The sequence below is a fragment of the Salmo salar genome, chromosome 09, assembly GCF_965601325.2.
Source record: "Salmo salar chromosome 09, fSalSal1, whole genome shotgun sequence".
Lineage (NCBI taxonomy): Eukaryota > Metazoa > Chordata > Actinopteri > Salmoniformes > Salmonidae > Salmo > Salmo salar.
Genome location: NC_138299.1, coordinates 35,276,041 through 35,302,500, shown reverse-complemented (window position 1 = coordinate 35,302,500; position 26,460 = coordinate 35,276,041). Strand labels below are relative to the sequence as shown.

The following is a 26,460-nucleotide window of genomic DNA, read 5'->3' as shown; positions in this document are numbered from 1 at the left end:
TGAAGAAAATGAACAACAATGACAAATGGTTTGATGAAGAATGCAAACACCAAAGAAAGAAATTGAGGAACCTGTCCAACCAAAAACACAGAGACCCAGAAAACCTGAGTCTACGCCTTCACTATGGTGAATCACTAAAATAATACAGAAATACACTACTGAAAAAGAAGGAACAGCACGTCAGAAATCAGCTCAATGTAATTGAAGAATCTGTAGACTCTAACCACTTCTGGGAAAATTGGAAAAGACTAGACAAACAACAACACAAATAATTATCTATCCAAAATGGAGATGTATGGATAAACCACTTCTCCAATCTTTTTGGCTCTATAACAAAGAACAAACAGCAAAAACATATACATGATCAAATACAAATCTTAGAATCAACTATTAAAGACTACCACGAGATCTTCAGTTTCTTGTCAATTTCTCGCATGGAATAGCCTTCATTTCTCAGAACAAGAATAGACTGACGAGTTTCAGAAGAAAGTTATTTGTTTCTGGCCATTTTGAGCCTGTAATCGAACCCACAAATGCTGATGCTCCAGATACTCAACTAGTCTAAAGGACAGTTTTATTGATTATTTAATAAGCACAACAGTTTTCAGCTGTTGCAAAAGGGTTTTCTAGTGATCAATTTACCTTTTAAAATGATAAACTTGGATTAGCTAACACAGCGTGCCATTGGAACACAGGAGTGATGGTTGCTGATAATGGGCCTCTGTACGCCTATGTAGATATTCCATTAAAAATCTGACGTTTCCAGCTACAATTGTCATTTACAACATTAACAATGTCTAAATGTATTTCTGATCAATTTGATGTTATTTTAATGGACAAAAAAAAGTGCTTTTCTTTCAAAAACAAGGACATTTCTAAGTAACCCCAAACTTTTGAACGGTAGTATACAGTGAGGGAAAAAGTATTTGATCCCCTGCTGATTTTGTACGTTTGCCCACTGACAAAGAAATGATCAGTCTATAATTTTAATGGTAGGTTTATTTGAAAAGTGAGTAGACAGAATAACAACAAAACAATCCAGAAAAACGCATGTCAAAAATGTTATAAAATGATTTACCTTGGCCTAAACATCAGCAGCACAGGTAACTTCCACAAAGCTGTGAATGATCTGACTTAAGAATCAAAAGGAACATAAAATTTGACATACCAATTAGGATCTGGCTAAAAATACTTGAATCAGTTATATATAGAACCCATTGCCACTTATGGTTGTGAGGTTTGAGGTCCGCTCACCAACCAAGAATTCACAAAATGGGACAAACACCAAATTGAGACTGTGCATGCAGAATTCTGCAAAAATATCCTCAGCGTACAACGTAAAACACCAGATAATGCATGCAGGGCAATTAGGCCGATACCAGCTAATTATCAAAATCCAGAAAAGAGCACGTTAAATTCTACAACCACCTAAAAGGAAGCGATTCCCAAACCTACCATAACAAAGCCATCATCTACAGAGAGATGAGCCCGCAGAAGAGTCCCTAAGCAAGCTGGTTCTGGGGCTCTGTTCACAAATACAAACAGACCCCACAGTGCCCCAGGACAGCAATACAATTAGACCCAACCAAATCAGGAGAAAACAAAAAGATAATTACTTGACACATTGGAAAGAATTAACAAAAAAACTGAGCAAACTAGAATGCTATTTGGTCCTAAACAGAGAGTACACAGTGGCAGAATACCTGACCACTGTGACTGACCAAAACTTAAGGAAAGTTTTGACTATGTACAGACTCAGTGAGCATAGCCTTGCTATTGAGAAAGGCCACTGTAGGCAGACCTGGACCTCAAGAGAAGATAGGCTATGTGCACACTGCCCACAAAATGAGGTGGAAACTGAGCTGCACTTCCTAACCTCCTGCCAAATGTATGACCATATTAGAGACACATATTTCCCTCAGATTACACAGATCCACAAAGAATTCGAAAACAAACCCGATTTTGATAAACTCCCATATCTATTAGGTGAAATACCACAGTGTGCAATCACAGCAGACTTGTGACCTGTTGCCACAAGAAAGGGCAACCAGTGAAGAACAAACACCATTGTAAATACAACCCATATTTCTGTTTATTTATTTTCCTTTTTGTACTTTAACCATTTGCACATCGTTACAACACTGTATATATACATAATATGATATTTGTAATGTCTTTATTATTTTGGAACTTCTGTGAGTGTAATATTTACTGAGGTAGTGTAGAGGTAGTGTGAGGAGGGACAGAGCCACTGGTAGAGAGAGGGTAGAGGTAGTGTGAGCCCCTGGAGCGCTGCTCAGGTAGCCCTGTTTACATGTCCTCCAGGACTCTCTCTCTCTCCACTAATTTTAGATGATGGATCACCAGCAGGCTGTGCGTCCTTCTGCCATTTGTCAACGCTCCAAATTATAAATGCAGACAGATGTGTAATGTCAAGCTGAGCACAGGCCTCTTGATTTACTGTATGACCCACCGTTAGCAGGGGTTTATTTTAGCTCATGTTTATTTTTAACAGAATCAGCCAGAATGGGTTCAAAACATCATCCTAAATTATCAGCACAGTAAAATTGTTTACAGGACATTAATTGGATAGAAATTCTGTGTTTATTTGAAATACTTTATAACATATAATATGATAAATGATTATTATTTACTAACATACCTATGGACCCTGCAGTAAGAAGAAGAAGTAGAAAAAGAAGTAGAAGAAGAAGAAGAAGAAAAGCCGATATTGCTTTCCTGTGATGTAAAGGAGCCATTGCCTGATCTGGGCAGGATGACCTTGTAGTGGAGGAGATGGGGACAGGTGGGAGACTTTGCTTCAGCTTCTCTTGCCAGCATCATGTCTACATGTATGTAGCATTACTGTCTACATGCAACCATTGTGTTGTATGATCACACTCAGGAGGATAACATCAGCTGTGTGTGTGCGCGCGCGGGCGGGCGGGCGACAGAGACCCGATGTGACCTGCAGGCATAGGCAGGCCATCTGTGCATCAAATTAGGCTGCAGTGGTTCTCCTATGTAAATGAACAGGCCACTGAGATCAGTGCACACACACACACACACACACACAACACACACACACACACACACACACACACACACACACACACACACACACACACACACACACACACACACACAGCTATTAACAATAGTGCACTCTGCTGACCTAGTTGACCACTCCATGCCTCAGCTCCTGAACTATCCATATGAAATATGACGGCCTGTTTCTGATAATGACGTTTGGTGAATTCATTGTTCTATTTCATTTTTTAAAATAAAAAACTGAAGATAATTTTGCATTTAAATATTCAAATTTTCCTTTCAATGAACAAAGGTGTACTAAATACAAGCCCTGGCATAACGTGAGTCTCATAGTGGCAGTCACAGGGGATGTGTGAGACAACTGTGCGTAATGCATGTCTTTGCACTGCATTGTGGGAGCTGCGGTCTATTTCCTGATGTGAGTAGGGAGAGGTGTGACATGAAGTGACTGAAGACAGCTCAACACTCTCTTCCTGATCAGGACCAGTGAATCACGGCCTAGTCAATGTTGCTCTCTGATTGGTGTTACTCACAGCAGACCAAATATTGATACCAGAAGGGTCTGGGTCTTATAGACTACATCAGTGGTGTTAGTGGAGACTGGGCTAACAGGGCTCTGGACTCTAGAAGACTGGCATGAGTCAACAAAGAAACATTGTTCTCTCATCCATTAACAGCAACTGTTCCCAAAACACAGGCTAATAAAATCCATCCATTGAGGAGAAGCAAGACAGAAATTAAAGCAATATGGCATTGTTTGTCTAACTGTCACCTAACCCAGTACTGGTTGAAAATCCAAGACAGGCAGCCCTATTCCCCACGCACCTAGGTAACTCACACACACTGTCGTCCACGAAACCCATTTGCTACCACCCCCGACAACCATGCTGTCACCTAGGTAACATTACATGTCATTTTTCTCTCTGATCCCTCAGAAAATGTCACATGTTATTCATCTTCATCCAGCACACAGGAGGTCTGTGTCGCAAATAGCACCCTATTCTCTATATAGGGCACTACTTTTGACCAGGACCAATGTGGACACAGCCTACAGACTAGGGGGAAGATAGGGAGAAAGAGACAGAGGATGATATCTGCATAGTGGGGTTTAAAAGGACTTATTCCTATAGAGCATGTACTGAGATATGGTCTACACAGTGGGTCTAATACACACTGAAGACTCAAGGTATTTAACTTGTATTGAAGTCAGTGTTTTTTTAAAGAAAATAAAGTAACATTGAAATAAAATGTCGATTTGTTTTCTAACTGACAGATTCTCTGTGGTTTTTCTCTCCGAGACGCATCATTAGCAGGTCTTGATGATGTTGGTAGGTTGCTGCTCAAGATGGCTTGGCGTGCGTCTGGGTCTCTCTGAGTAAATGACAGAAAGGAAAAAGCGCTTGACTTTGGCCTAATTGACCGAATAAAGCTGGCTGAGTCTGAGGGGGCTTTGGTCAAATGTAGTGCACTATAGAAGGATTAGGGCTCCATTTGGGTCAGAGAACATACTAAAGGCGTTTCCAGTAGTGTGTGTAAAGCACAAAAACCCAAAGCATACTGAGCGTCTAAAAAAGAACGACAAGCCACAATGCGACAGAAGCCTTCACAATCCAGCAACCAGCCAGCTCATTGAAGCGTAACATATTTTATCATTTCAGAGACAGTCCACTCAAAAGTGTTTCTCTCAAAGGGGAGTGGAATTGCTGCTGACAGGTATTTGGCCAATCAGATTGTGTGTCTCGCTGGCGAGCGGCAAGCCCAGAAAAAAGGCCCACAGATTTAGTTATATAATATGGCCCGGGGAGTGTGTCAATATTCTACGCTAACTTTTGCCATGGTAATAATCAGGGTGATGAGAGATGTCATGTTAATGTCTTGGGGTAAAGTGTTCCACTGCTTTCCTCCTCCGTTTTGTTTGCTCGTCGCTACAAACACACTTTTAATAAAGCAAGACTGTTCTCATTTTCCACACTGCAAATAAACCCTGAAGATAACAACCCCCTATTCACACATACAAATGTGATAACGTTTAAACTCTACAATGCTTTTCATATCTCTCTCCTCTCTCTCTCTCTCTCTCTCTCTCTCTCTCTCTCTCTCTCTCTCTCTCTCTCTCTCTCTCTCTCTCTCTCTCTCCTCTCTCTCTCTCTCTCTCTCTCTCTCTCTCTCTCTCTCTCTCTCTCTCTCTCTCTCTCTCTCTCTCTCTCTCTCTCTAATTAAGACAGCACATGTAATTTTGGACTGATTTCATATTGTTTTTGTTAACTGGCACCATAAACTTTCTCATTTAAATCATGAAAGCGCCTCTAATTCTGTCCAGATAGAAAGATCTCCTCTGGGCCAATTAAGACCATTCATAGTGGTGCTGCTACATCTGTGCTACACGGGGAATGGGGTTAAGGAAGGCGTCTGGGGTAGCAATGAAAGCCAGAGGAAATACCTAATCAAACTGTAAAAGACAGAGTTGACTGTTTGCTCACTATTTCCCTCTACACCGTGCTATGCTGCTCGGCTCTCACCAAGGCTGCATGTTTGTGGCTGAGGATGCAGACGGTGCCACCACACACACACACTCACACACACACGGATACACACCAACACACACACACACTACACATACGCACCACACACACACTCACAGAGACGTAAAGCAGATGCACATTCACACACACATACAGACGAACCAAACCCTCACCTGCCTGGCATATGCACACAGACAACATATACTGGGACTTACAAACTTCCCCTAGCCCAACATATTGTCAACATACCCAATGTTTACCCAACGTTCACCCAACGTCCATAAAACTGAGAGTTAGTACACACACACACCACCCCATCCCATCTCTGCCAAATGTCTACAAGGGGATGTGAAGTGTGTGTGGCAGATACAGAGCATAGTATGACAACAGGTGTGGAGACTCACAGCCGCTCATCCCCAGCCGCTCATCCCCAGCCGCTCATCCCCCACACAACAAACAAACTGGTGCAGTGCGCTGTGGCGAGGCCCAGAAACAGACAACCAGGTCTGGGTACACTTCCTGCCTCGCTGTACCCACAACAAGACACCCAGGCCCAGGTACACACATTGTACTTGACAAGAAGTGGGCCCAGCTAGAATAATTTGTCATTAATGAGCGTGACACTTGAAGTGCTTCTCCAAGGAGTCTAGCAGGTATGCTGCTTGGCCTGATATTTAAATGCTGAATCTGAACTAAGAGACCATGCTCTAACAGAGATACATAGCTGTGCAGGTTGGAACAGTCCTACATGCTCTAACAGAGATACATAGCTGTGCAGGTTGGAACAGTCCTACATGCTCTAACAGAGATACATAGCTGTGCAGGTTGGAACAGTCCTACATGCTCTAACAGAGACACATAGCTGTGCAGGTTGGAACAGTCCTACATGCTCTAACAGAGATACATAGCTGTGCAGGTTGGAACAGTCCTACATGCTCTAACAGAGATACATAGCTGTGCAGGTTGGAACAGTCCTACATGCTCTAACAGAGACACATAGCTGTGCAGGTTGGAACAGTCCTACATGCTCTAACAGAGACACATAGCTGTGCAGGTTGGAACAGTCCTACATGCTCTAACAGAGACACATAGCTGTGCAGGTTGGAACAGTCCTACATGCTCTAACAGAGATACATAGCTGTGCAGGTTGGAACAGTCCTACATGCTCTAACAGAGACACATAGCTGTGCAGGTTGGAACAGTCCTACATGCTCTAACAGAGATACATAGCTGTGCAGGTTGGAACAGTCCTACATGCTCTAACAGAGATACATAGCTGTGCAGGTTGGAACAGTCCTACATGCTCTAACAGAGACACATAGCTGTGCAGGTTGGAACAGTCCTACATGCTCTAACAGAGATACATAGCTGTGCAGGTTGGAACAGTCCTACATGCTCTAACAGAGATACATAGCTGTGCAGGTTGGAACAGTCCTACATGCTCTAACAGAGACACATAGCTGTGCAGGTTGGAACAGTCCTACATGCTCTAACAGAGACACATAGCTGTGCAGGTTGGAACAGTCCTACATGCTCTAACAGAGACACATAGCTGTGCAGGTTGGAACAGTCCTACATGCTCTAACAGAGATACATAGCTGTGCAGGTTGGAACAGTCCCTACATGCTCTAACAGAGACACATAGCTGTGCAGGTTGGAACAGTCCTACATGCTCTAACAGAGATACATAGCTGTGCAGGTTGGAACAGTCCTACATGCTCTAACAGAGACACATAGCTGTGCAGGTTGGAACAGTCCTACATGCTCTAACAGAGATACATAGCTGTGCAGGTTGGAACAGTCCTACATGCTCTAACAGAGACACATAGCTGTGCAGGTTGGAACAGTCCTACATGCTCTAACAGAGATACATAGCTGTGCAGGTTGGAACAGTCCTACATGCTCTAACAGAGATACATAGCTGTGCAGGTTGGAACAGTCCTACATGCTCTAACAGAGACACATAGCTGTGCAGGTTGGAACAGTCCTACATGCTCTAACAGAGATACATAGCTGTGCAGGTTGGAACAGTCCTACATGCTCTAACAGAGATACATAGCTGTGCAGGTTGGAACAGTCCTACATGCTCTAACAGAGATACATAGCTGTGCAGGTTGGAACAGTCCTACATGCTCTAACAGAGACACATAGCTGTGCAGGTTGGAACAGTCCTACATGCTCTAACAGAGACACATAGCTGTGCAGGTTGGAACAGTCCTACATGCTCTAACAGAGACACATAGCTGTGCAGGTTGGAACAGTCCTACATGCTCTAACAGAGACACATAGCTGTGCAGGTTGGAACAGTCCTACATGCTCTAACAGAGACACATAGCTGTGCAGGTTGGAACAGTCCTACTGTGCAGAACATGTATTGGCCAGATATGAGACAGAGTGTGGCAAAGCTTTTTGTGTGCAAACTTTCCACACACAGCTGTAGCAGAGAACACACACACACACACGCGGTAAGAAATGTGTGAATGAAGCTGTTTACATTTGTTTTGAATTAGAATGATTCTAGCAATGGAATTTGAACACACAGACACACACACACACACACACACACACACACACAAAGTAATGAAGCTGTAAGGTTTGATTTCAAGGTGTGTGTAAGTTGCAGCTGAGACCACTTGAGATGCATGTTTCCCAGACACTGTTAGACCACAATAGAGACCCAGGGAGTCCTGTCAATCAATCTGTGAAAACCCTGCATGGAGTCACAGACACTGTTAGACCACAATAGAGACCCAGGGAGTCCTGTCAATCAACCTGTGAAAACCCTGCATGGAGTCACAGACACTGTTAGACCACAATAGAGACCCAGGGAGTCCTGTCAATCAACCTGTGAAAACCCTGCATGGAGTCACAGACACTGTTAGACCACAATAGAGACCCAGGGAGTCCTGTCAATCAACCTGTGAAAACCCTGCATGGAGTCACAGACGCTGTTAGACCACAATAGAGACCCAGGGAGTCCTGTCAATCAACCTGTGAAAACCCTGCATGGAGTCACAGACACTGTTAGACCACAATAGAGACCCAGGGAGTCCTGTCAATCAACCTGTGAAAACCCTGCATGGAGTCACAGACGCTGTTAGACCACTATAGAGACCCAGGGAGTCCTGTCAATCAACCTGTGAAAACCCTGCATGGAGTCACAGACACTGTTAGACCACAATAGAGACCCAGGGAGTCCTGTCAATCAACCTGTGAAAACCCTGCATGGAGTCACAGACACTGTTAGACCACTATAGAGACCCAGGGAGTCCTGTCAATCAACCTGTGAAAACCCTGCATGGAGTCACAGACACGGACTAACCGGAACACTACACTACAGCCTGAACCCAGCTCTACAGTATTCTAGGATGTGTGCCACATAGCACCCTATTCCCTATTAAGTGCACTGGCCCATAGGGCTCTGGTCAAAAGTCGTGCACTATATAGGGAATAGGGTGCTATTTGGGATGCAATCTCTGTCTGCTACCCTCACACTGATAGACAAGTATAGCCTCCTCACCAAACATCAAAACACAGAGAGAGAGAGAGAGAGAGAGAGAGAGAGAGAGGAGAGAGAGAGAGAGAGAGAGAGAGAGAGAGAGAGGGGGAGAGAGAGAGAGAGAGAGAGAGGGGGAGAGAGAGAGGAGAGAGAGAGAGAGAGAGAGAGAGAGAGAGAGAGAGAGAGAGAGGGGGGGGTGAGAGAGAGAGAGAGAGAGAGAGAGAGAGAGAGAGAGAGGGGGGGGTGAGAGAGAGAGAGAGAGAGAGAGAGAGAGAGAGAGAGAGAGAGAGAGAGAGAGAGAGAGAGAGAGAGAGGGGGGGGGTGAGGCGTTCCACTGGAGGAGAAAACAAAGGCACAGGACACGCAGGAGCAGGAAGGAAGAAGGGAAAAGAGGAGAAAAAAGGACGAAATATGCGAGCGTATTAATCATAGGGACCAGGCAGACATTTTGTTAAATTGCCCTGGGGAGAATACCCTGTCTGAGAAAGGAGAGGAGTGGAGAGGAGCACACCTTATGTTTCTTCAGTGCATGGGTTTATTTACACCACATAATGACCAGCTTTCTGCTAGAGATACCCATTATCTAATCATCCATCTATTTAGATAGCTACCGCCATTATCTAGTCATCCATCTATTTACATAGCTACCGCCATTATCTAATCATCCATCTATTTAGATCGCTACCGCCATTATCTAGTCATCCATCTATTTACATAGCTACCACCATTATCTAATCATCCATCTATTTACATAGCTACCGCCATTATCTAATCATCCATCTATTTACATAGCTACCACCATTATCTAATCATCCATCTATTTACATAGCTACCGCCATTATCTAATCATCCATCTATTTACATAGCTACCGCCATTATCTAATCATCCATCTATTTAGATCGCTACCGCCATTATCTAGTCATCCATCTATTTACATAGCTACCGCCATTATCTAATCATCCATCTATTTACATAGCTACCGCCATTATCTAATCATCCATCTATTTACATAGCTACCGCCATTATCTAATCATCCATCTACATTACATATGAATCTATATTTATCCACAATTATTATGAAATTGGTAACATGGTGACATAAAGTGAAATCAAAATGAATATTTTATATTCTTAAAATATATATATATATAGCTCAGTAAAATCATATTCATCAGATTTAAATCAACTTGACTATTTGTGTCAAATCTCTTTAATCTGCAAATTAAAAGGAACGGACATGTGGTTAAAGATTTCTGTCATAACATCATAATTATCTTAGCAAATGTTGATTATTACGAATGTTTGAAAGAGAAATAAAAAAGAGAGAAAGAGAGGAGAGAGAAGGAGATGAGGAAAGAGAAGAGGAGGAGGAGAGAGAAAGAGAGGAGGACAGAGAAAGAGGAGGACAGAGAAGGAGAGGAGGAGAGAGGAGAAGAGGAGGAGAGAGGAGAAGAGGACAGAGAAGGAGAGGAGGAGAGAGAAGGAGAGGAGGAAAGAGAAGAGGAGGAGAGAGAAGGAGAGGAGGAAAGAGAAGAGGAGGGCAGAGAAGGAGAGGAGGAGAGAGAAGGAGAGGAGGAGAGAGAAGGAGATGAGGAAAGAGAAGAGGAGGAGGAGAGAGAAAGAGAGGAGGACAGAGAAGGAGAGGAGGAGAGAGAAGGAGAGGAGGACAGAGAAGGACAGGAGCAGAGAGAAGGAGAGGAGGACAGAGAAGGAGGTTTGTGGATGCTGTAGGACCAGCTGCCAGAGAGAGAGAGAGAGAGAGAGGTGTTGACAGTTAGAATGTACAGTAACCGTGGTGTGTTAAAGCTGATATCATCAAAAAGCCACCACCACTCACTCTAACTCCTACTACCTACGCCCCATCCCCCCATGACAACACATACACACACAATTAGGAAATATGGCTTTCTACTCTCTCTCAATCTAACTACTCGTGCTGCATGCCACCCGCACACACAGCCTAAGAGCTCCCCCTAGCAGGTGAAAGGAAGCACATCTAGAGAGAGAGACAGAGAGAGGGAGAGGGAGAGGGAGAGGGAGAAAAAAGAAAGATAGAGGGAGGCAAATAGAGACTTGTCCACCATAGAGGAGGTATTGAAACAGCTGACAAGTCAAGAAGTCAAAGACAGCGTTAAAAAACCTAGTGATCACAGACAGACAGTTCACCATCCCTAAAGTAAGCAAACCAGGCTTCTGGCATGCAGGTTAAGGAGAGGGAGAGAGCGGGTGAGAGAGAGAGAGCAGGGGAAGGAGAGAGAGAGAAGGGGGGATAGTTGGACCGTTTGTTTTCTTCATGTGATATTAAAACTGGGGACATGGACTGGTACAGTATTAGTGGTCTATCAGGGACATGGATGGTACAGTATTAATGGTCTATCAGGGACATGGATGGTACAGTATTAGTGGTCTATCAGGGACATGGACTGGTACAGTATTAGTGGTCTATCAGGGACATGGATGGTACAGTATTAGTGGTCTATCAGGGACATGGTTGGTACAGTATTAGTGGTCTATCAGGGACATGGATGGTACAGTATTAGTGGTCTATCAGGGACATGGATGGTACAGTATTAATGGTCTATCAGGGACATGGATGGTACAGTATTAATGGTCTATCAGGGACATGGATGGTACAGTATTAGTAGACTATCAGGGACATGGATGGTACAGTATTAATGGTCTATCAGGGACATGGATGGTACAGTATTAGTAGACTATCAGGGACATGGATGGTACAGTATTAGTGGTCTATCAGGGACATGGATGGTACAGTATTAGTGGTCTATCAGGGACATGGATGGTACAGTATTAGTGGTCTATCAGGGACATGGATGGTACAGTATTAGTGGTCTATCAGGGACATGGATGGTACAGTATTAGTGGTCTATCAGGGACATGGATGGTACACTATTAGTGGTCTCTCAGGGACATTGACTGGTACAGTATTAGTGGTCTATCAGGGACATGGATGGTACAGTATTAGTGGTCTATCAGGGACATGGATGGTACAGTATTAATGGTCTATCAGGGACATGGATGGTACAGTATTAGTAGACTATCAGGGACATGGACTGGTACAGTATTAGTGGTCTATCAGGGACATGGACTGGTACAGTATTAGTGGTCTATCAGGGACATGGATGGTACAGTATTAGTGGTCTATCAGGGACATGGATGGTACAGTATTAGTGGTCTATCAGGGACATGGATGGTACAGTATTAGTGGTCTATCAGGGACATGGATGGTACAGTATTAATGGTCTATCAGGGACATGGATGGTACAGTATTAGTGGTCTATCAGGGACATGGACTGGTACAGTATTAGTGGTCTATCAGGGACATGGACTGGTACAGTATTAGTGGTCTATCAGGGACATGGACTGGTACAGTATTAGTGGTCTATCAGGGACATGGATGGTACAGTATTAGTGGTCTATCAGGGACATGGATGGTACAGTATTAGTGGTCTATCAGGGACATGGATGGTACAGTATTAATGGTCTATCAGGGACATGGATGGTACAGTATTAGTGGTCTATCAGGGACATGGATGGTACAGTATTAGTGGTCTATCAGGGACATGGATGGTACAGTATTAGTGGTCTATCAGGGACATGGACTGGTACAGTATTAGTGGTCTATCAGGGACATGGATGGTACAGTATTAGTGGTCTATCAGGGACATGGATGGTACAGTATTAGTGGTCTATCAGGGACATGGATGGTACAGTATTAGTGGTCTATCAGGGACATGGATGGTACAGTATTAGTGGTCTATCAGGGACATGGATGGTACAGTATTAGTGGTCTATCAGGGACATGGATGGTACAGTATTAGTGGTCTATCAGGGACATGGATGGTACAGTATTAGTGGTCTATCAGGGACATGGATGGCGGTTGGACAGGCGAACTAACAGGCCATCTAATCAAGAGAATGAGTTTAGGCATGCTGCTTTCTGAAGCCATTGTCTTTCACTGAGTAATGAATTATTCACTAATCTCAAGATGCTTTTTCTGTTTCTCTCTCTCTCACACACACACACACACACACACACACACACACACACACACACACACACACACACACACACACACACACACACACACACACACACACACACACACACACAGCCCAACGGTGGGTGACATCAGGATTCCCTAAACAACAACAGTACCAGAGATTTCTGCCTTGCTCTTTCTGCTTCTAAGCTCTGTGAATATTATGAATTTATATTTTATGGTCCCTAAAAAATTGTATTCAAGCCTTTGTCGGAATTCATAAATTAGGGCCACGTTACAATTATTAAAACATTGTGCCCCAATCACAAAGACTATCATCATCCAGCTTTGAAACGGTTCAACAAAAAGGCCCATGGCGTTAATAAAAAAAGGTATTTCAGTTCTTATTTTAGGGATAATGTATTTTTTTATTCCAAACAGCACTATTGAGCTCCATGCAGATATTAATTCTCACCGAGACACAGAGAGACGGGCAGTAACATCTCCATCACACCTCAGAATGAGCACTGCTATTTCCTCGGCCTGCCTGTTTGTCTCTCTGGGTTCTCTACGTAACAAAGACCAGCACAGTGGGGTTTCTCTCTGGTCCCCCTCACTCCCAACCCAATGGGAAACATGCATCTCAAGTGGTCGCTGCTGCAATTTACACACTTTGTCACATGCCGGGCCGACAGTCTGTCTGTCTGTCTGTCTGTCTGTCTGTCTGTCTGTGTGTGTGTGTGTGTGTGTGTGTGTGTGTGTGTGTGTGTGTGTGTGTGTGTGTGTGTGTGTGTGTGTGTGTGTGTGTGTGTGTGTGTGTGTGTGTGTGTGTGTGTGTGTGTGTAAACATATGTCAGACGCTACAATACGACCTCTTCATATACTCTCTATAAATCAGAAATGGCTGTTTTCTAGATCTAACAGAAATATTTTGCCTAAATGTTAACGGATTAACACCTATAAACTTATTGGGCATAGTGTGTTAAAATTACGAAATGATTAGGAGTAAATTGTATTTACTAATAAATAAATAAAAACAATGAAATATTTCAATATAAATATATAGAAAATATCTGATCATTATAAAGTCACAAGAATATATATTGGACTCCGTACCCATACAAAATAACCATATGACTTACCGCAGCCTACATCAGCTATAAATTGCCCTCTGAAAATAACATACAGCTTTAACGCAGCTTACCAATAGTAGTGTTTCATTTCCATGTGTGAAAACATGCTTAAATCCCCCCCAAAATAAAATAACATATTCAAACAGATATCCATGCAGAACTTGGAAATGTTTCAATGTTTCACACATATTGAGCGGTGGGTGGGTCGTTAAGCTCACAGAGAAGGTGCGTGTTTTAAATGTAGCACATCCAACCTCAGAGCTGCTGCCGAGCCTGTAAAACTATTGAAGTGCAACACTGCAAAGTTTGCAGCTCTCCCTGCCTTCCTTCGCTGAGAAGAAAACATCTGAATAAGCCAGTGCAACTGAAACTTTGTAGAAGTCTGAGGAAGACCTAAACTTAACTACCAGTGAATACCATAGACGACGAGTGGATTAGAAGGCAGACGCACGCAAACACACACACATATTTGACTGCCTTCTCAAGACCTCCCCCTTAGGTAAAAAAGGTGGAGAGATCAGAGGAGACGTAGCACACTGTTTCACCATCGTATGTCAGAATAATAATATTCATTCCAGTAAAGATTGTCAGAAAATACCTTTTGGTGACTTCAACAGAAAGATTTAATCAGGTTTAATCAGGTTTAATCAGGTTTAATTCGATTTAATTAGCTTCAACAGATAAATACATTTTTATCTTCTTTTACACAATTTCTCACCAGTAAAAACAAACGCTTTTGCTACATTAAATATTGGTTGCTTCAAATGGATATACGATCTAGTGCATGAAAAAATGATGCTGATTCTGCTGATGCCGCATGTGCATGTGAAATTGTGAATTCACGTGTGAATTTGCATATGCATGCATGTGTGTGTGTGTGTGTCTTCAACCATAAATCCCAAAAACCATTGCGTCTCTGACACATAAATGATTAAATGTGCAAGCACCATACCACAGCTTACAGCCAGCTCTCTTCCCATGTCTGAACACCCATCATTTAGAAGTGAATATCACTTTCCAGACAGGTTTGACCTGCTAGACATTGAGACTTCCCCTAATCATCCAGGCATGGGGTGTACTGTACTATTCTACTGCAGCATTTAAAACTCACTGAAGGCCGACCCTTACCAAGGTTTTATGAGTGTGTCTGCATATACACACACACTCACCTTAACCCCTAACGCTAGACTGAACGCCTAACCCCTAACCCTAAACCTAATTGTAACCCTAACCCTAAACCTAACCTCTAAGCTTAAAATAGCCTTTGTCCTCGTGGGATAGTGGGAAATGTCCCCATGAGGGAGAATTTTCCTTGTTTTACTATCCTTGTGGGGACATTTGTGGATTTTTAGGTCCCCACAAGGATAGAAGAACAAGATGTGTGTGTGTGTGTGTGTGTGTGTGTGTGTGTGTGTGTGTGTGTGTGTGTGTGTGTGTGTGTGTGTGTGTGTGTGTGTGTGTGTGTGTGTGTGTGTGTGTGTGTGTGTGTGTGGTGTGTGTGTGTGTGTGTGATCTTGTTCTTCTATCCTTGTGGGGACCTAACATCCCCAAATGTGTGTGTGTGTATTTTCACTATAACAGGGAGGCAGAGTACACTATAAGGCCTTGTGTGTGCACCCTCATACCGATCTGAGAGTTGTCTCAGGGGTAGGTTGACGCTTAGATTGTCACTCATATTTCTTCCATCCCCTCAACCATAGTCTAACATTGGATTTGGAGACAACACTAAAACAGGTCTGTTCTACCTCAGCTGAAGCATACCTCTCTCTCTTTCTCTCTCTTTCTCTCTCTCTGTTCTCTCTTTCTCTCTCTGTTCTCTCTCTTTCTCTCTCTGTTCTCTCTCTCTCCCTCTGTCTCTCTCACACACACACACACACACACACACACACACACACACACACACACACACACACACACACACACACACACACACCTTTGCAATCAGATCTAGGTCTGATAACTTGGAAAAGCTTTTGTTTCCAGATCAACAAGGTACATGAATATATATGACACATGCCGATATAAAGTGTGTATCTCATATTGTAAAGTTTTACTGTCTGGTGTCCTGCAGAGTTTAGTCAGAGTAAGATGGCGGTGATTGCCCCTCCACAGGACAAACAAAACATTGCTGCTATTTGAATCAATTTGCATGCCAATGACAACAGGAGTGAAGACAACAGGATGGGGTTATAGCTAGAGGAAAAATCTCTGTGTTTGAGAAATGATGGGAGACTGACTGGAGCTGAAGCCATCACCCACAAACCTGTATCCAGAGGACTGACTGGTACATATATAGGCACACACACACACACACACACACACACACACACACACACACACACGGACACACACACACACACACACACACACACACACACACACACACACACACACACACAGAGAGAGAGAGAGAGAGAGAGACAAATATCAAGAAACACACATAGAAGGATTGACAGGCATACGCGCACGCACACACACAGAGAGAGAGAGAAATGATTGTGCCATAAAAGTGAGAGGTGTGTGTGTGTTGGAGAGAATGTGCAGAGTACACAGTCCTAACAACACAAAACACATTGGACTCAGATGACATCACCATGGACATCACCATGGACTTCACCATGGAGTGCCTCTGTTCTCAGTTGGCTGGCTGGATACTCTGACACTACTTCAGAACCAGAGAAAAATGTATTATGGCTGGATGTAATTGATTTGAACTTGATGCCTTGAAAGTGCTCTTTAGAATTTGACCACACTATATTTGTTTCACAATTCTTCACATGTCTGGTTGGTGCTTTTCTGGGTAGCTAGACTTAAAGAAAACTTTTTGTGTAACACTATGCTACTACCATATTTAAAGAAAGGTAACAAGTATCTTGCAGTTTAAAAATTCATTATGTAACATTTAATCAATGAATAGGTGTTTCACACACGCTGATGTATGATGTAAAAATAGAGATACGGTAATTATTTCTTCATAAAATATCTGTGTTTCCTGCTTAATCTCTCATCGGATCTCGGCTCTCGGCTCTCCTCTACCTTGCCACCACACAGCGGTGGCTCTGTGCAGGCAGCACGCCGAAGACACTTCGCTCCGGCTCCTAACTGCGCTGTTTCTGCCTGACAATATAACCTACACTTGTACAGGTCACCTATAGTGGGCTGTACCTACAGCTGTAGCCTATAAATCAGAACATAGAATCGTTAGAATAAATTGGTGATAGACATCTACTAATAGCCTACAAAGACGTTTGGACACACAATTGGCTATTGCAAATAGAGATGTTTTGCGAAACAAATGATGAATGAATTTAGAGTATAAACAACGGAGGACATATCCGCAAATCACCATTCAGCAAAACATTTGAAGGTAAATCCATATGGTCAAGATAGGAAGTAGGCTGACTTTCAATTATCTCTTTATATCCTGAGAAATCTGTAGAAATAAAATATGAATGTAGCCTATATACACCATGCCAAGGTATTGTTAAATTACTTCAGCTGTCATCATCGCTCTATAATAATTAAATTCGGATTACAAAAGCAGCAAAGCAAAGATAATAAAGTTGTTTGCATGCGTTGGTTTACCTGGCGCGAGGATATCTGACTAGTGCTCGACCAAGGGGAGGAGAAATCTGTACAAAATGTATATATTTGAATGTGCTTATAAAATTAAACATATAATTTGTCGTTTCACTATACCAAAAAATAACATGGATACCGGCTTTGGCTGTTTGATAAAAGTTTGGTGGTTTGATAAAATGCATATTGTGTTGTATTAGCCTAATGTGAAAACGCTTGGAGATGTGATCGTTTTCTGTTTGCAAGGACACACAAGTTAAATCTGTAATGTATCTCAACACGATATGTCAGTGGGTTACTTCGCTATTAGATTAATAGTATTACAATGACATTGTTGGAAATGTATGAGATAATAAATCGAGTGAACAAATGCATATGAGTGGACTATACACAGGAACTTGAAAGCGTGTTGAAACAGAATAATGTATGAATAGACTTTCAGAGTAAGATAGCAATTGTCTCCAAAATGTCAGCGGTTCATCCATTCACTGAAGCCAGGTATTATTCTTGGTTTTCTACTTGGCCCCAGATGACTTAGTGCAGCCAGATACCTGGCGGCCTAAAAGCGCCAACAATACCTTACACTTCACAGTTCCATGGTCTGTTTGGAAGAGAAGACGGTTTGATGGTGAAATGTCATTATAAATGTTATTAAGATGCTGTATTTTATAGACATTTAATAAGGTAAAGCCCTTTTTTAATTTATACAGCTTTCACAAAAGTAGTCTCAACTAGTATCCCATGCATAAAGTATATTTAACGTAAATGTTATTCGTAAAATATACGTAAAAAGAACAGAGTATAGGCAACATGACATCTTTACTCTAAGTAAAAATGGTTTATGGAAATTTCATTGTTAAATGTTGAATACCCTATTTAATTTATCCAATTAATTATACTGTCAAATGCCATAGTTTATAAACTAATGAAACCTTGTCAGATTCCGTAGTTCAAAACTCTTTTTTTTCCAACCCTGATGTCACGCGCTGAAGACTTCACTATACCCTCTCTGAAGTTGATCAAATTAGCCAAATGTGGCAGTAAATACAGAAGTCAAACAATTATACATGAATGTTTTTTTTTTAAATAGTCCATTCATGCGTTGTGTGTGATTGAGTGAAAATGAAAAGCAGGTACTTACGTGCTATTAATTCTCTCTGTGACACGTGCTGTGGGTTCCCCTGCTTGCGACGGGACATTGCCCTGGCATTTACACTTGCATTGCCCGGGGACCAGCACTCTGAAGGATGGGCTCGCTTCCCTCCTATTGCCTCCACTTGCTCGGCACTCAACTTTTCCCGGGACCTCCAAAAGTACGAGTCTCCTGCGCTCGGACTGCCGGCCGGGGTGGGTGGTTGATCGTGCTTTGAGCTATTGGCTAGTGGTCCCCTCACTCCGAGAGGCGAAAGTGTCTTTTGCGCTTCGCCTCGTTGGTCCACGCTGCCCCTGTGTTTGTATGTGACGAGACCGTGGGTAGCCTGGGCTATACCTTCAGTTCTCTTTCACAGCTTCTCTCTGTAGGTTACTCACACCATTTGGCAAAATGTGTGTGAGAGAAGTGATCTGTCCGAGTAGAAAAAATAAAGATATCAGAAGTGGGGAAATATCCTTGGATGTTTGACGGATGTAGTGAGTGACAGTTGGGATCAAACCCTGGCGAGTGTCCCTCCACCTTGTGAGAGAAGAAGAATCAGAACGCGATGGTCAGTGCGCGCGCTGACAGCTCGGAATGCGCTGGGTGTCACTGTGAGTCCAGTCAATTGCCCGGCCTCTGAACTTATTTCGTTTCTTCTTTTAGAAACAAACACAAAAATAAAAGAACAATCGCAAACATTCACAATTACAATAATTGATAATACAATTTTACAAAATTATGAATCCAATTTTTCTTCTCGGGCACTTGGGTATCACCAAGTGATGGGCACTTCTGTTGGTGCAGCCTTGAGCATCAGCATGCAATGGCAGGTACTTTTCAGTCTCCTCAACTCCAAGTGCTCTGCCCCCTTGTACGGCTCTGTGTAGACCGGGCACACAGACTGCCACCTCTTTTCTAAATAAATCAAGACCTGCACTCTTTTTTCTCCCCTTTCTCTGTGTGAGTGTGACGATTGAGTAGTGAGTCCTGCTTCCCCCGAGCTCTCGGTCTCTCTGTGGCTAGGGCTGCCTCCGTACAATGGGATACAATTCAAGTTCAAGTGCGGACGTGACGTTAAGTCTACAGTGAGAAAGAAAAATGGCAGACTGCAAGAGCACTGAGGGCGACTAGTGGTGGCTTTTCACAACTATCGGATCACCAGCAGCAAGCGGTGGACAGCGCACTGTCGCGGTGTCTCTTCCGTAGAGGAGCAGTGGACGGAGCCTCTCCTCTTACTGCCTCACACAGACATGCAAGCTGAAGGGAAAGTCGCAGTGTTCAGAAAAAGTCATGCTATTCTTTATTTTCAAATAACATTTTCCATTGACCAATATGCCCTAATAATAGAATAAGATTGTTTGTTGATTTTTTGCATAGACCTGCTGGACAGTTTACAAGACCATTTCTATCAAATGCATTCATTGTCACCCGTCAAATATAATTTATTAGAAATATTATTGAAGTGTCTTTTTTTAATTAATTTTTTAACATATAGGCCTAAGGTGAATACTTTTATAAGTGGATGACTCTTGTTAAGATTTAGTCAACGTTTTTTTTTTTTTTTTGCGGGCATTTCTGTCCGCGCTTTTGACGTCCTATTCGATTACAATAGGAGCTAATAAGGAGGTGGGGAATAGACATTGATATAAAGTTCTTGGAAATATCATGTATTACGTGTCTTGTTACACTATCCATACAGACGACATTTGACAACATTTGCTTGGCAATTTGCGTTGGAGTGGAACACATTTGAACATAGATTCACTTGTTCAGAGATTTTATCATAAAATACTCGGAAGCAATTTTGATGTTGATTAGTCAACAACAAGTGTAGCCTAGGCTACTGTAGTGCATCTTATTTATCTCTGAACAGGTTCTCCTCGCAAAGATTCATTTATATACGTTTGGATTTATTCAGAGTTACATATTCTCTCATAAATGTATCAAGACCTAGTAAAAGACGCAAAGCAAATTCCCGAGCTTCAAACACGATTCATCAGAGGTCGATCAAATACATAATGAATGTGCGTAAGCTATCTGTGCACTTTATTACAAGGTTATGCCTAGACCACCTGGCTATCCTATAGTCTGTCTTATTCGTTATTTACATAGTTTACACATGATTCGGGCTCACAAAGTATCCAATGATTAACCAGAATAATTAAATACAGGCTATGTGTTTTTTTAAAATAATGAAACGGAGAGTGTACTATTTATAATGTGAAAGTTCATTCCTCATTCCTGCGTTCTTAATTCAAATCTATTAATCTCCGGACTCCAATGTGGTTATTACCAGTATGGTACCAGGGAAGCATTTCATATGGATCCTCTTTTGCCCTAATTCTGCACACTGGAGTTCAAATCCATGATCAGGGCCTAATCAACAAGATGACACCCATAAATTACAGAAATAAACTTCCAAGTGGTATAAACTCAAGATGAAAATGAGAAACACACACTGGAACACAGAATGAGAAACAGATCCTCATCACACTGTGTCAGCAGCATCTATATTGTAGGCGTACAATGCAGATGCTCGCCCCCATCCTCTGCTCTGCCTGCCTGCCTGCCTGCCTGCCTGCCTGCCTGGCTGGGACTGCTCCAGTGCATGTGAGACTTGGAGACACACAAGAGCAAGGCACTAAGTCAAATAGTGTGTTTGAGCTGAGCTTCTACCCTCTACCTACATGGGGCTGTAGTGGTAATCTTCAGCATGTCTTACTGGGAGCTGATTGACGAGGCAAGGAGATAGGCCGTAGTAAGGCAGTAGCAAGGCAGCCGGTAAGGCAGGCAGGCAGGCAGCAGGGCAGGCACTGTAGTGAGGGAGGCAAGCAGGCGGGACAGGGAGAGCGGCAGAGAGGCAGACAGACATGCAAGGATAGGCAGGCAGGCGAGGCAGGGAGAGAGGCAGGCAGGCAAACAGGCAGGCAGAGAGGCAGACAGGCAAACAGGCAGGCAGAGAGGCAGACAGGCATATTGTGTGTTAGTGGGGGGAGGGGGGATCATGACAAGTAAGTTATTGTGTAACTGATGAAGATATCTGAGACAATTGACAAATTAGTTAAATTGAAGAGGTTGGAAGGCAAGTACAAAATAACGTTTGATTCAAAATAAATATAGTATTCCACACCATCTAGAGTGGTTGTGTTCTGGTGAAAAGAAGGGCACTATGTAAGAAATAGGGTGCCATTTGAGATACACTATGACTATGTCTGTGCTGTGGTAATACATACATCGGGTTTTGATCTAGCGAGGGATGCTGAGCTGCATATTGTTCCAACACTCCCATTCAACTTTCAACCCAGACGTGCTATCCATCTATCTATCTATCTATCTATCTATCTATCTATCTATCTATCTATCTATCTATCTATCTATCTATCTATCTATCTATCTATCTATCTATCTATCTATCTATCTATCTATCTATCTATCTATCTATCTATCTATCTAACTTTAAACATCAGCTGTCAGAGCAGCTAACCGATTGCTGCAGCTGTACACAGCCCATCTGTAAATAGCCCATCCAACTACCTACCTCATTCCCATATTGTTTTTATTTACTTTTTTTTGCTCTTTTGCACACCAGTATTTCTACTTGCACATCATCATCTGCACATCTATCACGCCAGTGTTAATTTGCTAAATTGTAATTACTTTGCTACTATGGCCTATTTATTGCCTTTACCTCCTTACTCCATTTGCACACACTGGATATAGATTTTTCTATTGTAATTGACTGTACGTTTGTTTATTCCATGTGTAACTCCGTGTTGTTGTTTGTGTCGCAGTGCTTTGCTTTATCTTGGCCAGGTCGCAGTTGTAAATGAGAACTTGTTCTCAACTGGCCTACCTGGTTAAATAAAGGTGAAATTAAAAATTAAAAAATTAAATATCTATCTATCTCGTCTTTTTAAACATTTATCTATAGTAGCCTATAGTGACAGGGATTCACTTTGTCGAAAACAACAACTTTTCACAGACTTTTCTTAGTGGAGGGAATTACTAGGCATCAGAAAGAGAGGTGGGGGTTTATTTTTCACTAGACATGAACGGTAGGTCAAAGGTCAAAAGCAAACTCTCTGGTCATCCTTTCCTTTCCACATGGCATTGATTGGCTCAGCTGATGCCAACTCCTATTGCTATTTAACACCCATCTCCACATCTCACTAGCTGGATTTGTGGGCAAACCCCCTGCAAACCCCCTGGAAAAACTCCCTCTTCCTCTAGCCGTATTTGAATCCGTGCATCATGCCTTCACGCCGCTCCGTGTTGAGATGTTCATGCATATTTATCTCCAAGTGGTGCCGGGTCAGGTATTCATCCATTTCTTCTTCCTCTCTCCGTTGATCACGGGGGAATCCGAAGGCCTGCTTTCCCAGGGTTTTATCCCGGTGCGTACACAACGCGGAACGCTGGCTGAGAATCCCTCTCACATCTACATTTGGGGGAAAGAAGATTTTGTTCCTGTGCCAGGTGGTCTGCTCCACAGTTCTTCTCATCTGCTGAGGAACCATGAAATACGCTTCTTTAAGCCTTAGTGGCCTGCCGCTCACCGCTGGCTGAGACCGAGGCTGAGCTGCCGCTACTGCAGAGCACTGTGTAAAACCACCGCCGCGATGCGTTGAATGGACTTTGTTCAGTCGTCCACATTGCCTTGAGTGCTCTTCCCTTCTTCTCTCTCTCTCTCTCTCTCTCTCTCTCTCTCTCTCTGTCGATACCAGTCCCTTTCCTTTCCTCTCCTATCTTCGCGGCTCATCTTGGCTGGGGCCCCGAGCTTCAGCTGTCTTCAGTAGCAGCTTGACAGACTCAGAGCCAAGCGCTTTCCTGTTTCCCTCCTTTCCTCCTTCCCTCCATACACTAGCACCAATGAGTGGGAGGATATAAATAGACATTCTCATGCTCATTTACAATAAAAGGGGGGATTGCAGGTTCTTCCCAATGATGTCTTTACCGTACTGTATAACAGAACACCCAACTCCTATTTGGAAGGATATCCAACCGTTTTGTCCTCACATTACTTAGCTGAAGGCATTACGTTGAAATGTAAATCATTTTCATGTTTAAGATTAAGTACATGCCAATGGTTTTGGTTTTAGGTGTTATGGAAAGTAATGTATGAGATTAAGATTAGTATTCATTTTTTGGTTCATCCCTATAGTTAATTCAGTGGTCAGAGAGAGGGACTAAGTAAGTGGAATATAGGATTCAATCCCACTGTGAACCTACTGTTGGGTCCTAGGGCCATAGGGCTCTGGTCTAAAGTAGTGCACTAAATAGGGAATAAGGTGCCATTTGGAACACTCATGTCTCATTCAAAGGTCACCAACTGACAAGTCTTCCATATTGTACATCATACTGTAATCACAGCAGAGCAGAGTGAAATGTTCTCATAATCAGACTATTTCCTCATCATCACCTAGGTAAAGAAGAAGAAGAAGAAGTGAACTGTCCATTTGAGTTGGTTGCCATGCATGGCTTATCGCGGCTCTCAGAATGTGCTCCTCATCCTTTTGCTCTCTGCTCTCAGACCCATGTTGGGCAACAGCAGTCAACTCTCTATTGCACCGGGGCCAATACCTCTCTGAGCTGAGGATCATCAGTGTTATAAGTTATGGGGATGTCCGTCGCCACGGCGACAATTCTTGGATGTAAATGTTCTGTTTTTGCCCCCTGGTTTCATTTGCATATGTAGTATATGCAGTGTTTGGGTTTTATGCTAATGCCAAACAAGCTGTTTCTCTAGGCGAATGATTCCAGCTGGCGATTAGAGGATAATTAACGGGAAATAGAGGTGTCCAACCAATTCTTTCGATGACTTGCATCCTAAAGAACAATTGTTCAGGAACGGGCTGCTAATATTTGGAGTCTGAGGGTTTTACAATAACTAATTTTAACTGATTGTTGTTTATGTAATAAGAATGTATCATCAGATTTTTCACTCTCACTCTGGAAGATACCAAACAAAATCACCAGAGGACTCAACGCTTCCCTCCAAAATATCATATTCAACAGAGAAGTAGAGGCAGAGAGAGAGAGAGGCAGAGAGCGAGAGAGAGGCAGAGAGAGAGAGAGAGGGAGAGAGAGAGAGAGAGAGAGAGAGGCAGAGAGAGAGAGAGAGAGAGAGAGGCAGAGAGAGAGAGAGGGAGAGAGAGAGAGAGAGAGGCAGAGAGGCAGAGAGAGAGAGAGAGAGAGAGAGAGAGAGAGAGAGAGAGGGGCAGAGAGTGAGAGGCAGAGAGAGAGGCGAGATATGAATGTGACAGTGTTAATACCTCTACAGCCCTGTAAGAGCCCTGTAACGTCTCCCAGACAAAGACTTGTAATGCAACAGTACCCTCTGTTGGCTAGCAGCTGCCAGATGCAAATTACAGGCCTCTGTCTACGCACCCACTGCACAGAGCAGGCTTAGCTCGCTCATTGCAATTTGGGACCTTCACCCCCTCCTCTCTACCCCCCTACTACCATTCCTGGTAACCAACACCCCACCCCCCTCCTTCTCTCCAGATGCAAAGGAAGAAGAGACAAGAAGAATAGTCTTGTTTGTTGTCTTCAGTGGTGTACTCCAGTTCTCTTGTTCTTGACCTGTCTGACTGCCTGAGTCCATTTGAAAGTCAATGTTAAGTATGATTGATCACAGAGATGCATGTAGCTGTATAGGCCCCTAGACTGGGTCGACACTGTAGCCACATTAATAGATAGCAGGTTGATTTTAAACTGCCCTGAAATAATATTCACTTTGGGTGTCCTCCTTACTGGGTTAATGTTTCATTAAAAAGTGGTTTTGGTGGTTTTATTTTCTTATTATAGATGTTGAGAATAAAAGGCAACCTTTAAAGTGCTAAAGAGTACTCCCAAGACGTTCTCCACATGACACAAGTGTTTGAGGGGGAGCTCGCGAGCAGAGAACAAGCCCTTAAGCACAATTAAGAATATCAAAGTTGAAATTATTCCCTTTAAAGGGAAAATGCTAATGATAGGTTTATTTATAACAAGTTCACACGTTCCCCTGCTCTGCTCAGCTGTAGCCGATGCGCTCATTGACTCACACACTTCTTCCCTCTACTCTTAATCAACAAGGGTTGGGGTATTGTTCTTTTTTCAAAATGAACTTTATTTTCGGGAAAACTAATGCTATTACAATTAACTAACGTAGATAGGATGGTTGTGTTGGTGATTATCTCTGATGCGTTATATAATGAGGGTAAAAACAACCTATAAAACATTGTATTTTTAACTCACAGAGCCAGAACTGTCTTTATGCGCTATATAGATATGCATTCAATTACCAGCTGTATTTATGAGACTGCCTTGTGATGTCATAACACTGTAATATGTTATGTGCTTATTTTCATTTTTTCTTATTTTTCACAAGGAAGTGAATATAAATTGTATTCAAGTTTTTATTGCTGTAACCTATTGTATCCATATATATATCCATCATTTGATATATGTTTGATTGAATTGCTCACACATTTTGACAGGGCTCTCTCTCTTTTTCTCTGTCCCTCTTTCCCCCTGTCCCTCTCTTTCCCCGCACAC

At 42.7% G+C, this 26,460-nt stretch overlaps 1 protein-coding gene across 4 annotated transcripts in view; it reads right to left on the bottom strand.

Moving 5' to 3' along the window:
* Positions 1 to 19,977, bottom strand: part of LOC106611254 (B-cell lymphoma/leukemia 11B) — a 107,489-nt gene extending 87,512 nt beyond the window's left edge. For 2 of the 4 annotated variants that reach the window (XM_014211270.3, XM_082955751.1), the window contains exon 1: positions 18,928 to 19,976. In XM_014211270.3, the coding sequence (XP_014066745.3) occupies positions 18,928 to 18,985 (58 nt within the window). In that variant the 5' untranslated portion in view covers positions 18,986 to 19,976. Of the gene's footprint in view, positions 1 to 18,927 lie in introns of all 4 variants that reach the window. The other 2 variants (XM_082955750.1, XM_014211271.3) reach the window with 2 other exon arrangements.
* Between the last annotated feature and the right edge of the window lie 6,483 nt (positions 19,978 to 26,460).